General features: G+C 39.9%; 1 protein-coding gene across 3 annotated transcripts in view; it reads left to right on the top strand.

Moving 5' to 3' along the window:
• The window catches only part of septin7b (septin 7b), an 18720-nt gene extending 5405 nt beyond the window's left edge, over positions 1-13315 (top strand). For 2 of the 3 annotated variants that reach the window (XM_010777955.1, XM_010777956.1), the window contains exons 6-15: positions 1359-1493; positions 4455-4572; positions 5217-5309; positions 5412-5508; positions 5637-5688; positions 6811-6942; positions 8050-8070; positions 9256-9391; positions 10076-10218; positions 12112-13315. In XM_010777955.1, the coding sequence (XP_010776257.1) occupies positions 1359-1493; positions 4455-4572; positions 5217-5309; positions 5412-5508; positions 5637-5688; positions 6811-6942; positions 8050-8070; positions 9256-9391; positions 10076-10218; positions 12112-12151 (967 nt within the window). In that variant the 3' untranslated portion in view covers positions 12152-13315. The remainder of the gene's footprint in view (positions 1-1358; positions 1494-4454; positions 4573-5216; positions 5310-5411; positions 5509-5636; positions 5689-6810; positions 6943-8049; positions 8071-9255; positions 9392-10075; positions 10219-12111) is intronic. The other variant, XM_010777957.1, reaches the window with a different exon arrangement.
• The last annotated feature ends 1587 nt before the right edge of the window (positions 13316-14902 follow it).

Here is a 14902-nt window from a genome sequence, read left to right as displayed (position 1 = left end):
GAACATTGAACTAACCATTCTGATTGTCTCTCTCTCCTCTGCAGATTGTGGTTTGAGACGTCCACAAACGCCATGCTCTCACCTCTGGTGCCCAGAACGACTGCAAGCCGGACCTCAGAACTCCGTAAAGTCTTACAGCTTGACCTCACAGGACCCTGGTGCAAAGCTCACAACCGGCGCGACCATGGTGGTGGACAGTGCATACGAGAGATCGAGTCAAGACGGTCAGGTTCAGGACCACCGTCCTGTGGTGTGTGTTCCCAGCATACTTACGCTTATAACAAGAATATACTGTAAGGCTACTTTCTCTCAGATGTAGAAATGATAAATAAGCAATAATTGTCGAGTGAGGCTTTCTTAATGAGATGTATAGCATGCATGCTGCTAACCAAGACAAAGGGGAGCGTGTACTCGCAATATTAACGTCCACTACTGATACTTAATTATTACATTCAAAGGCAGGCTGAATTTAGTATCATTACATACATCACATTGCATTTATAATTTCATGTGAATTTGTCCTACTGAAGTATCGCTTCACATGTGAAAGATTTAATTAGGAAAACATCATAAAAAAACGTCGGACTTCACAGCATGGATTACGAGTTAGTTGGACAGCTATTTTTTGTTTTCTGAATTCTTAGATGGAGCAATTATCAGTTTCATTCAGGACGTTTGATTTTGGGCAACTTTACTAAAACTTAATCGGACCTATCGCAAATTATGCACTTTTGTACGTGTTTGTTTTTTACAGAGTAGTGTGGGCTGTGGGGGGGGCCGCGTGGGGTGGTCCCGGGTGTTCAGGGAACTCACCAAGTGTCAGAAAACACAACCCTCTCTCTTTCCCTCCATACCCAAATCTCTAAAAACGGGGCTGCATTGGAGCTGATACAGACTGATCCAGATTTGAAATTGTTCTGACGTCAGAAACGGGGTGCTCCGCCTATATGGGCAACTCTCCACCTATCAGGGGAATGAGAGGTTGCGTGGCAGTGATGGTAACAGCATGGTAACATGACGCTCGTGCCTCGCCCCCCTCCTTTGCAGGGGGGCGTGGTCAGCTGCAGCTCATTTGCCACAGAATCAGCCCTTGTGAAGACAGGGCTGGAAAAGAGCAAATAGAGCGAAATGAGGCATGGCTAAAATGCATGATCTGTTTGGTATTTTGAAAAAAAACCTTCACAGACATGTTTTATATAGGTATGGCCCTACAATATACTATTAAAATATAGCATGATAGGTCCACTTTAAAATCATTAAAATGCCAAATCTATTATTCACCATCCTTAATTCAAAGGAAAACTATTGGATCTTCGTGGGGAGTGTCTTTAACGGAAACTGTTGTTTGTACTGTGCAGCTGGCAGCCAATCATCGACCACATAGACAGCAAGTTCGAAGACTACCTGAACTCAGAATCCAGGGTGAACAGGCGACAGATGCCTGACAGCCGAATCCACTGTTGCCTGTACTTCATCGCCCCCTCGGGACATGGGTGAGTCTTGGAAACAATTCACAAGCATAATAACTCTTCGTTGTGGGTGCTTTTATTTAGAATGCCATACACCACTCATGTTGTTAGCATGGGCAGTTCCATTGACAATCAAGTACTTACATCTCAAGAGGATGGATGTAAGAAATGAATAGGGCACGGGAAAGGAAAAGGTGGAAGGGTTAACATTGAGAGGAAATTAGTTGAAACAATAGTCCAGAGAAGGAAATGAGAGGTGCAGAGTGGTCCAAAGGTCAGAGAAGCAGGGTGGTGACTGGGTTGTTGGTTCAGGTCCCTGTTGCAGTCTGCAAAATCCAAAGAAGGACGGTCAATAAAGCCCTTCCTCTTCCTCCTTTAGCATTTTCAGCATGGAGCTGAGCTACCCACTGATTCTGGAACAGCTCGATGGCCGACAGCATGAAGCTGCAGTCATGCGGAGCAGCTCTTGAGTGTGTGCAGTAAATGTGTCTCGCTCAATCTCTATTAACTACTTCCCCAAGGGCATATCTGTGAATGATAATATGAGCATGAATCAGCTTCTCTTGTAGAATAAGTGTTAACATTTGAAGTCCGAACATTTTAACTGCACAGTACCAACATTATAAAATTGCAATTGTGGACTGCAGAGAAAAACATTTTCTTTTTCTCTGCTCTTTCACCTAGACTGCATCCATAAAATACATGTTCCAAATAAAAAACATTCATACAAAGGTGATACACTTGGCAACCAACTTTAGTAATAAAAGCAAGGAAGTCCTTTTTCTCCCCTAAATATCCCTTAAATAAATAATGTTTTGTCATTTGAACTGCTGTTTAAACTGATCTAAATATAAAGACATTCAGCAAAACACTTGAAGCCTTAATAAGAGATAATAGGAGGGGGGAACACAGGCCATGCACGCAAAGACTGGCAGGATGCCCAGCTGATGACACTGTTTGCGTTTTGTAAAGAGATGACAGTGAGGAATCTTAACTGTAATGTTTATTATTCACAAGCCCCCAGATCTTAAATATATCCTTAGTTGACAGCTCAGATTTGCTCGTCATATCTTTCCATCTGTGTTGAAAAAGCAGAGTTTGGAAGTCGTGAAATTCAGAAACTTCAAACATTGTTTCCTGCCCTTAAAGTTGGTGCTGGTATTTGGTAGATGACACATGGGTTTAAAAGTATGCTAATAGGAGAGCTTTCCTTTGACATTGTGAAACCATACAAGGGGAGCTAATGCGGTTTGCATTTGTTGAGCAGTGTTGTGTTTGCTACCCCAATTTGTGTTTATGCAAATGTTCAGAGTGTGCTCACGTCTCCTTAAAGCTGTTGACCATGACTGACTGTACAGAATGAAGAAGCCTCTGTCCTCTCGTGTGTTTTTCCTCATCCTTGGTCTGTGCGTCCTCAGTGAGACATTGTGTTTGTACAAGCTTGTCCTCTGTACCCACTAAAGCAGCACTTTAGCCTTGAGGATGGGCAGCGTATGTCCTCACTCACACACACACACAAAGAGCATCCCCTCATAACACCAGCTGACTGCGCTCACACTGCAGCACAATGACCTCCAACACTCAAGAGACAATGTAAACATTGAACTCCTAGCTGAACTCTGCTGACTTTTTTTTCTTAGTGGTGTGAGGACGATCACTCATTGAGAAAAGAAGAATCACCCACATCAATCTCTGTCAAACCGTTAAACATGGCCCAGCTGTGGCTGAAACCAAATATCTGAGATGTTCTCTGACGTTGAACTGTTTTGGCTGTAAACAATAATGTTCTAGTTCTATCTTATGATTTATGACTTTTAAAGTGAATATCGTTCGATGTTGGACTGTTTTGTTGGATGATGAATTAATTTGAAGATGTCACCTTAGGTTTGGAGGGGATTGTGAAAGGCAATTGTCACTATTTACCTTGCATTTTGTCTACAGATTAATACAAACAAAGAGCTGGATAGGTGGATAATATGTGTGAAATTATTTTAAGTTGCAGCCCCAATATTATGACATACTGACTCTTTATTCTGTTCAGTATGCAATCTTACATACTGACATATATTTTGTAGTTTTGGACATGTTTCCTTCCCCCTAACCTTATTTGAGTCATTTGAGAAATGTGCTTGGTTAGGGTTGATTTTAGTTCCTTTTCCTGTTGAATAGCAGCGGGGCTGATGAGTCACATCCAACATTTAGCTATATATAGTCTACTCATATGTCTGTTAGTGAGATGGTTTTGTGTTGTTTTATTATTTACTGTTTGGTTTATTGGCATACCCATCATGAACGGCATCACTTCTGTCAACTGGTAATGATGCTTGAGGGGTCTTTAGTGATCTGATAGATTGCTCTTCTTTTCGATGGAAACAGTTGCTATCAGCTGTTGCATTCTAGTTTTCCTAAAAGTGTCTTAGCAGCACTGTGCTGTAAATAGATGTGCATGACTGTTGGCAACGTGACAACCATCCCACTCTTAAAATAACAACATCAGATTCTGCTTCAGGGCAGATATCAACTCAGAGGGATGTTTCCAATTTTCCTTCAAAGAATCAAATGAAGATGTAATTATATTTTATAACGTAATTCAAAGCTACAACTCAATAGATTTGTAACGTCACATGTTGGAAAGAATAACAACCCTTTCTCAGGACTGCAAGGTCACTTTCTTAGACATTACAAACATCTGTCATGAATCTCAGATACGTTTCTTTATTTGGTATCGCCCACGTGTCTTCTGCTGTGGAAGGAGGCAAAAGAAACGGACAAATGTAAATCCAAAAGCCAGTCAGTATAATATCCTAAAATCACAAGGAGTAGCATAAGGGGTAGCGATTTGATTCATTATTTAGTTCTTAAGTGTGCTAAACGGAATGGAAAATGATATATCAATTTTAGATCACGCTGCAGTCTGAATCCTACTGATCCGACACTGATATCCAGTTGAGCTACGTGCTAACCTGTATCTTGCTGTGTGTGCAGACTGAAGCCCTTGGACATTGAGTTCATGAAACGGTTGCATGAGAAAGTCAATGTCATCCCGTTGATCGCCAAAGCAGACACCCTCACCCCAGAGGAATGCCAACAGTTCAAGAAACAGGTCGGTGGATTCCACAGCTGCAAACTACTGCAGGAGTGTTTTTTTTACTATGTTCACCAGTAACATGGCACAAATGTATCATGTGTCAGAGTTCAAATGCATACAAAAAAAAGATTGATATAGCTCCTGTAAGAAGTAGCATTTCAAACCGTTTTAATGTTCTCTTGTGTTCTCCTTTAAAAAAAAAAGCAATAACATCTTTTATTATACTGATGTAGATTTTAGTTTGAATTCCTTTGAATCAGGATCACATCAAAAGGCACCTTCAACACCAAGCTAGGCTGAAAGGAACTGTGCTGATAGGTCAATATATTAATAGAAGATAGGTTAGAGGGGAATGTAAACTGCAGTCTGTGTCTATACAAAATAAGAATATGCAGCATCAGACTGCTGTATAGAAGACAAAACAGAAAATACACATTCTAAAAAGCAGAGTATCGAGATACCATAAAATGATATGTCTCAACCGAAAAACGTATGTACTGTGACCTTAAGAGGGATTTCTACATCACATCATTGGATATATCTTATATAAAACAGTTTTTCCCCGGTTCAACATTTGACTCGAGTCATACCTTCTTTTGCTTAGCCAATTCTAATGATCTCTCCTTGACGTTGCTAACATTTCCTTTTTTTCCTGCCAGATCATGCGGGAAATCCTGGAGCACAAAATCAAGATCTACGAGTTCCCTGAGACCGATGACGAGGAAGAGAACAAGCTGGTGAAAAAGATAAAGGTATTTTATGTCACCTGACGCAAAACATATGACATGAGTGTACTGGAGAACACCAACCCACTAATTGACCTGTTTGTTTGAAAAACGTTGTTGTTTTGGTAGGACAAGTTGCCGCTTGCTGTAGTAGGAAGCAACACCATCATCGAGGTGAACAGCAAGAGGGTCCGAGGGAGACAATACCCCTGGGGGGTGGCAGAAGGTATGACATTATAATTTAATACATATTACCAGAATACTTAAGCACTGCTGAAGTGTCTGAGGTACAAGCAAGGTCACATATTTGTTGTTCTGATAATTGGTTGACTGACTTTTTGTTTTCCCCTCTAGTGGAAAACAGCGACCACTGCGACTTCACCATCCTCAGGGACATGCTCATTAGGTACTGAGAACATCAGAGAGTATAAGGAACCTGTATCATCTGTAGTCAATGAACACATCAAGGCAGTTATTAAACAGAGGCCCTGTATACAAACTGAGGTTTCTAATAATAATAGATCTGTTTTTAACCCAAAATAAATCTTGGATAGTAATGTAGCTTTAAAGACAGTTTATTTATATAGCACCTTTCAACCCAACGCAATTAAAAGTGCTTTACAAAAATGAAAGACATCAAGAAGATGGCGTTTAAAATCAGTCATTAAAAAGCAAAGATAATAAAATAAACATTAAAAGAAAAAAAATACATGAATAAAAGTTACAGTGCAGTTTAAGATATGAATAGTTCAATCAAAAGCAGCGGCAAAAAGAAAAGTCTTCAGCCTGGATTTAAAAGTAGTCGAGTTGCAGCGGACCTGCAGGTTTCTGGGAGTTTGTTCCAGATATTTGGAGCAGAATAACTGAACGCTGCTTCTCCACGTTTAGTTCTGACTCTGGGGACAGAACCAGTCCCTGAGAGTTCTGGATGGTTCATCATTTAGCAGGAGGTCAGAAATGTATTTTGGTCCTAAACCATTCAAAGCTTTATAAAGCAGCAGCAGTATTTTGAAATCTATTCTTTGACGAACAGGAAGCCAGTGTAAAGACTTCAGAACTGGAGTGATGTGATCCACTTTCTTAGTGTTAGTGAGGAGTCGAGCAGCAGCGTTCTGAATCAGCTGCAGCTTTCTAATAAATTTGTTAGTGAGACCTGTGAAGACACCATTACAGTAGTCCAGTCTACTGAAGATAAAAGCATGGACAAGCTTTTCCAAATCCTGCTGTGACATTAGTCTTTTATCCTAGATATGTTCTTAGGTGATAGTAGGCTGATAGTAGGCTGATTTAGTAACTGTTTTAATGTGACTGTTGAAACTCAGGTCAGAGTCCATGACTACACCTAGATTTCTGGCTTTATCTGTTGTTTTGAACATTGCAGACTGAAGCTCAGCGCTAACTTGTATACGTTCTGCCTTGGCTCCAAAAATCATTACCTCCGTTTTATCGGAGATTGGAGAAAGTTCTGACACATTCTGACTCTGACCACATTTGAACTATTTTGAACTCTCTGTTGTTCTGTCCCCAGGACTCACATGCAGGACCTGAAGGACGTGACAAACAACGTCCACTACGAGAACTACCGCAGCAGGAAGCTAGCTGCCGTCACCTACAACGGGCCGGACAACAACAGGGCCGCTAAAGGGCCGCTGTCCACAAAGTAAGTCCTGGACAAAGTTAAACTAAAGACAGCAGTTTTTGTACAGTCAGACGTGATAGGTATTTTATACAACGTAATATATCTTAATTTACATACAACTTAAATGGTATGGAACAGAACATGAGCTTACCAAAAAGAAGCCTAAAAAGGTTGAAGAGATTAATGTCTCAACAGTCAAACGTTTCTAAATATTTGCCGCATTTGAGAAGTTTTCACGTCTATCAGTGATTATTTTAAGGCTTGATTCTGTTCTCAAACGTCTGCATCTGAATGGTCTTTGTTCACTATGTTTGGGATGCCGTGCCAGTATGCCGACTGGAATGGATTTATACAGGTGCAGATGTTACAGGATGTTTTGGGGTCAGCCTTTCATTTGATATAATACCTTAGATATATTCGTGTTTGCTGCTGTAAATTGCAAATCTCTCAAAGTGCATGTGTTAAACTTAGTTAGATACATTTCTTAAAAAAGGGAATATGCAGATTTTTAAAACATTGTACAAATCCTTGAATCAAGGTTCAAAATAAATCATCTTAAATGTAACCTACTGTAGTAAACCTACCCTGACAACGCAACATTGACATTTGTAGAAAGTAACTGCAGATGATTTGTGGTCTCATCTATCTTCCTTAAAGTATTTAGGTTTCAGCTTCCTGAAAAAGTCCCAGTCGGCGGAGCTCTTCCATCGCCCATTTGTTCTCTGTTTGTGATGTTTGACAAACAAACACAGATTTTGCTTTTGTTGTAGCTTCTCACTGCACAACTTGGCAAAAAGATCATGCTACTGACTTTCATAAGTGTTCATTCAAAGCACCATGCTGCTTTCTCATTCATGTAGAACACAAGCAAATGGCTAACTCACTAAGCTGGAAAGCGGCCTCACACTCAGCTCAACATTTGCTAATGTATTTGACAGCCTGCTCACAAAGCCGCCATTTTTCCAAGCTTTCTTATTTTTTGACATTTGCAGCAAATAAGTATCTGAAATCACAAAACTGTTTTTATTTTAGTGCATGGCCTCATTATTGCACGATGTGTGTGTATCTGTGTGTGTGTGTGTGTGTGTGTGTGTGTGTGTTTGGTTGAATGTGTTTTTGTTTTTTTAGACATGACACAGTTGAAGGAATGTAAGTGGTCATTTTTTTTTCACTTTTTTGAGACCCCTGATTATGCTTGCGCTCTTCTTCTCCTCCGTTTGCTGCATTCGGGCGATTTTTCTTCCCTCTATCTGGACATAGGTCTGCTTCCCACCGACTTCCCCCTGTCAGTAGATATTTGATGGAACAGCTGGAGGAGAACTGTGAAATGCCAATGTATTTGACAGCTATGAATGTGATGCCTTAATTGTTCTCCATTTGCAAAGCCTTTCCTTCTCTACACTGGTGCATTCATCGCTGCTTCAACCAGCTGCTGCTGTTAACCTCGCTTGGAGTAACAAGAGACATGTTCATGACATTTATGGAGTAGTTAAGAGTGATTACAACATTAACAGAATTTCATTATGTTGAAATGACTTGCCTTTTAGAACATAGACCACAATCCTTTTTTTTAAATAATATACTGGGGTTTTTCAGATTGTGTAATATACTCCTTTAGCTATTCCCTCCTTCATAAGATCATTTAAATAATGTGTCATCGCATCAGAATAAGGGTATATCTGGCTTTTTTCCTGGTGTCATGTTTGACTCCACACTTCCCGTAATCACAGGTCATCTCCACATATTTCATGAGTGGTCTCTAAACACCAACTGCAACACAACATCCTGACGAGCTTCACTAACATGTAACCAACAGCACTAACAGTCGGTGTTCACAGGTGCCTTGCATTGGCTTCTTTCTTTTTCCTCTCAGAGAACAATCGTGGTTTCCCTTTTCTCTTACAGCCTTGTTGGATCCCGTCATTCCCAAAACTTGACCTCTCGCTCTGTTTTTCCTCCCTTACCCCAACATGTTGTTTTTCACGTAAATGAGGGTTAATGCTGTCATGATGCAATTTGATATAAATTGTACGATCTTCCGCACAGATTACAGTCAGTCTGTTGCGGAGTATTCCTTCCCTGGTTAGATGAGCATGTCATATTAAAACATGTTCATCATACTCAGTTTTTGAATCTGCATGAAAACAAATTCAAGAGGGGGAATGCTAAAAAAAACTTTGTTGAACAATGTGGGTTTCTAATCGAGCAACTCTTATACAGGGGTATATTACTGTCCACAGTGTATAAGGAAACTAATGTGCATCGATGCCTGTGTTGCTCTGTAGTGCTGGTCTCAATCTGTGTGTGTGCACGCGCTCATCTCTCCTTGTGCAGGAGTCCCCTGGCCCAGATGGAGGAGGAAAGGCGAGATCATGTGACTAAGATGAAGAAGATGGAGATGGAGATGGAGCAAGTGTTTGAGATGAAAGTCAAGGAAAAAGTGCAGAAGCTCAAAGACTCTGAAGCTGAGGTAAAACACACACACACACACACACACACACACACACACACACACACACACACACACACACACACACACACACACACACACAGTTTAATGAACTTCCTTCCTATTGGCTGACGTGTTTCAGCAGTAAGAAGTACGAGTGATCTTTTTTTATTGATTTTTACGAGTGTGTTGTTGATACTGTATGTCTAAGTGAATGTTCTGTTCAGACGTTCCTTCTTACGTTCCTTCATGTTTTATGTATTTATATTTAGTAGGGCAATTCCCTTGTGTAACATGTAAATTGTAGGACCATTAACAAGTGATCATGTCTGTAAATAAACATGCATTGGAACCATAGACTGTGTATATATACAACTCAGTTTATTTAAATCAGACTTTGACTATGCATTTTCCATTTTATTTCTATTTTAAAGTCACAGGATACGGGTTCTTTAAGTGAGGTTGTATGAGGTACTTATCCATAGTCAGGGTATTACCTACACTCTTCAAGTGTGAGTGTTAATAACTAGCCCTTGAAAAATATTACAGAACAACATGGCTCTTGATTCAATAAGAGTATAATCTCTTTAAAAACATAGTTGTCTGCATTCATCAAAGTGAAGAGGGAAAAAGCTTGCAGTTGATAGCACTTGTGCAGGTGCTTTTAGGTACAAAATGCTGACATCCCTCCGTGTCTCTCTGCAGCTTCAGCGGCGTCATGAGCAGATGAAGAAGAACCTGGAGGCTCAGCACAGGGAGCTGGAGGACAAGAGACGCGTGTTCGAGGATGAGAGGTCCAACTGGGAGGCCAATCAGCGCCTGGAGCAGCAGAAAATGGAGGCCTCCAGGTACGCCTGACACACTGTCACACTTTCCCTGGTTCAGCCATCTACTGTAACACAAACCAAAGCGGTTCAGCTATCACGTGGGAACGACATTCCAGTGCAGGTTTAATGGTGGACAGTAATGGATTAGTGCCACCTTGAGGCCAACTGACATTTCTGCAGGATCAGAAATGAGTTCATTACCAAGAAGGTTTTCACATGCAAGAAACCTGCCTTGGTATTTTGGTGCATAGAATAATAATAATCTTTATTTGTATAGCACCTTTCATACAATAAGTGCAGTTCACAATTAACACAGCAAGAACAAATGTAAATATTACTTGCAACGGCAAGAATCATATATATATATATATGAAAGAAAACTACAACCATTTTAATTGAATTATATCTGATCCAGGGACGTGCACAGACATTTGGTGGGGCTATTGCTCTAAACTGGAAAAAGGGCCTCCCCCCGAAAAAAAACATAAGACCTTTAGAAAATTGTAACTTGTTTTTAATGTAAAAGAAACCAAACGATTATTACATCAACTAAATTGAACGGTAAGTCACATCTCATAACAAAATAAGCTAAGGCGACTACTTGCATTCGGTGACTTGATTTTAAAAATGAAAACCAGGGACATTTTTTGTTTTGCGGTCCATATCTCATTAAAATATCTAATGTTAGTAACTATTAAAGACAAAATGGGGACAATTCTGTTCTAATGTAGTTTGACCATTGTAACTGCTGTGCAGACATACTGATAAAATAGGGCCTCTAACTAATTACCTTAAATAAACTCACTAATTCATGAAACCAGTTCAATATGCATTATTCTTATTCTTATCATTCTTTATGAGCGCAGTAACGTTAAGGTATCTAATTACTTATTTATTTAGTATTCCATAACTTAATAACAGAGATGGTCAAACTAAAGTTGTAGAGACATGGCAGAAATCCTACAATGAAGCGGGACATTGAACTGTTCACCCGTGAGAGGGCGATCAAGAGAAGAGAGAGAGGGCGAGGGAGTTTACAGATGAAAAGACACAGAAAGACAGAAGCACAATAACAGTAGGCTATATTTAGGTGTTTTTTTGTAAATAACCGAGGGTATAAAGAGGAAGTAAAGTCCCCTGGTTTGTCCCTTATACCCTAACTGCCATAAGACAACTCAAAATCAAGTTTCCAAAATCCGACACTGAGATGGTCTTAACGCACCGGAAGATGACAGCGCTGACAAAGGGTGTTTCCCGCAGCGAGACGCTACATTACTAATTGTGGGCTTATCATGTTGATTCGGCCACAACAGACAAAATAAAAACCAACTCTCGCTCTCTCCAGAGGGGCAGGTCAGCCAAAAAGGCCAAACNTAAAGTGGTAGAGACATGGCAGAAATCCTACAATGAAGCGGGACATTGAACTGTTCACCCAAGGCGATCAAGAAAAGAGAGCGAGCGGCCCCATTGAGGGAGTTTAAAGAGGAAGTAAAGTCCCCTGGTTTGTTCCTTATACCCTAACTGCCGTGAGAGAACTCAAAATCAAGTTTCCAAAATCCGACACTGAGGTGGTCTTAACGCACCGGCAGATGACAGCGCTGACAAAGTGTGTTTCCCGCAGCGAGGCGCTACAATACTAATTGTAGGCTTATCATGTTGATTCGGCCACAAAAAAAAAAACTAAAAGAAACTCTCGCTCTCTCCAGAACGGCAGGTCATCCAAAAAGGCCAAACAGGCTGTTGCCCGGGCAACATTAGCCCGTACCTGTGCACGTCCCTGATCTGATCTATTTAATTATTTCCACAGCTCACAAAGTGATGTATGAATTTGCTGCAGGTGTTTCAAGAGAGCTGACATTTAATTTGTTTTGAATAGTGACTTATTATACAGTATGTCTCTCTTCTGTTCTGCAGGACTCTGGAGAAGAACAAAAAGAAAGGAAAGATCTTTTAAAGACGGCAGGACCACCCCAACCCGAGTTATTTTGTTTGCCAACGTTGCCGGTCAGGACACCAGTGTGGCACTGACTCCCCCCTCCTTCTCTTCTCTCTCCCTCTACCTCCCTCCCTCCCTGCCCCACTTGTCCCCTGTCCCTGCTCTGTCTGCCAGCCCAGCTGTGCTCCTGCTCTCAGCCACTAGAGGGGGTACTGAGGGAACCCTGGGTATGTGAGGAGGTGGGGGGGGGTCTGAATGTGCGTCAGAACCGCCACCACAGAGCCCCCTCTCTCCCTCGGGACTCATCAAAGGGTAATAAAAACATCCCCATTTCAGAACGGCCAAACCCATATTATTTTTATTATTATTATTGATGTTATTATTATTATTATTGTTGTTGTTATTATAACTGAATACTGTCCCCGCCCCTACCTGCTGCTCTCTCTTATTTCCACCCCAAGGTTGCTTTTAATGACTGATGTGTACATTTTGATGGAGAGCACAGACAAAAAAAAAACGTATGAATCCTGTCTGGCTGTTGTACAATCAAGTTCTAGTGAATTTATTCGTTTACAAGAAAAACTTAAGTAACAGTATTTGAATATTACCCTGCTCTTCCTTCGCGTATTAAGGTAGGAGGAGGATAAGGCATTAACTAATCCTTTTTATTTTGAGTGTATCTGATAACCCTTTAACCCAGTCAATGCAATATAAATTAAATGGTGTCAACAGAAACAAGCTAAATTCAAGAAAAACAATAAAACGCACCTTGGGCTTTTTTTTATAGATAGACAAAAATGGCTAAAGCTACTTTGTTTTGAAATGTAACGCTTTGTTTTTTCTCTATGTTTAGCTATTTCCACTAGCCTTGGACCACCATTTATAATGTCATAAGTGTTATATTTCATTTTAGTTTATTTTTATATATACCGAGCCAACTGAAGACATAACATCTTTTGTATGTTTAGAAAACCCCTCAGAGACTTGAGAGCTGCGTCGACTGTTGATCCATGAACGCTTTTACAAGAAAAATATGTCAATCACTCAGCGGTATCGATCTGTGGGAAATGAAGAGTCAACACCGCAAATTTGCTTTGGCTATGTACTCCATCTCTGTATTTTTAATTTTATTTTTCATTTGTATTGTACAAAGTCACTTAATAAACCTGTGATGACGATGAAGAGTGATATGGGTTTATTATGGAAACTGTTTGTGAGGTGATCACACTTTTTTTGTTAAAATAATACTGTTTACTGATGCATTTAACACTCAATTTAATTTCAACACTAGATGGCACCGCCTAAAGGTGAATTATTTTAATGGCACAACGACAAACTGAACTTAACACATAAATAATGTCAGACTAAATTAAAGTAGGAAAACAAAGCAGATCTTCAATGTTCTGTGCAGCTCAGTGGGCTCCTGCAGGGGTGAGATCAGCTGTTAGTGTCCACTGACATTTTCCTTCAGCTTGTTTATGTCACTATGTAACACACCTTGATCCTCAAAGCTCCTTTTGCCCATTAGACCCACAAAGGTTTGGAATCTATCTCCTGGCAATGAAAACATCCGATTAAACAACTGCAGTGTCGCTTTAGAATTGTAAACACATCTACAAAGAACAATGTATTGACTAAGCACCTTTAACTAATACTCACGTTTACGTGTTTTCTGTGTTTTTGCTGTTTTGAGGAGAGGAGAACAAATCAGACTTGATAATATAAATACAGTAGATATACATCTATACTAATTCCGATACCAGAGTTTTTCTTCCCCAGGAGATATTGGCGTGTTCCTGGATTTCTTCTCGATAGTATGGCTCGAATAACTTCAGAGTTTGGACATTTGTTCTTTTATAGAGACAAACATAATGCAAAAAACAATATTAAATACTGCTTGATTATATGAATCTCTGCATAACAATACTATTAGATTTTATACTTCAAAGACAAAAGACAATCATTATTATTGTTCAAATTGTATGTGATGCTGTGGTTCCTTTTCCATACATCATTTGGTATACTCTGGTATAGAAATGGGTTTTTCAAATAAGTTTTATAAGTCTTACCTCTTCGATGTCTTCTTTCTATTTGTCAACATCCATTTCTTGACAGAAAACATTTGTAAGAAGCAGCACACACACTACAACAAGTTTAACTAGTTCCATAATATCAATCCCTGCGTAATTTCAATGAAATTCGTCTGCGTAAAAACCTAACAATTGGATTTACAGATAATATTTGATACGTGTGTTCAGGTAGTCTGCACCTCGAGGCTGGATTGTTTCTGAATCCTCATTTGCGGTGATGCGCGATTATGCCACGGGATTTTAACGCATAAGGTCTTTTACGCACAGCTGGAGTGGATGATGTGGGTCGACTCCGCCAATTATTCTGAGTCACATGCTTCATTTTGAATCATATCTTTGACTGTGCTTAACTTTTGTTTGCCTGATGCCCCCTCTCAGAGTGTAATATAGCGTGTTAGATATGATTGCATTATGCATATTACACAGTTTGAAAAGCATTTTAATGTAGCTGGTCGAAAATAAAATGACTGCTTTACACTGATGGGTATTTAAATGTAAAAATCACACTAGCGTAATATTTCATTCATTATATATGCAAGTTTAGCCATCATTTCAACAGTTTAGTTTCATTTTCAACAGCAGTCCCTGATTTTAAGAAGTAGCCTATTCTATCCTACGTTAGAAGAAAAAAAAATCGGATATATGCCGAATGTATCATTGTATGAGAATGGAGTAATGG

Source organism: Notothenia coriiceps, unplaced genomic scaffold (genome assembly GCF_000735185.1).
Source record: "Notothenia coriiceps isolate Sejong01 unplaced genomic scaffold, NC01 NC01_scaffold00018949, whole genome shotgun sequence".
NCBI lineage: Eukaryota > Metazoa > Chordata > Actinopteri > Perciformes > Nototheniidae > Notothenia > Notothenia coriiceps.
This window is presented reverse-complemented; position numbering and strand designations above follow the sequence as displayed.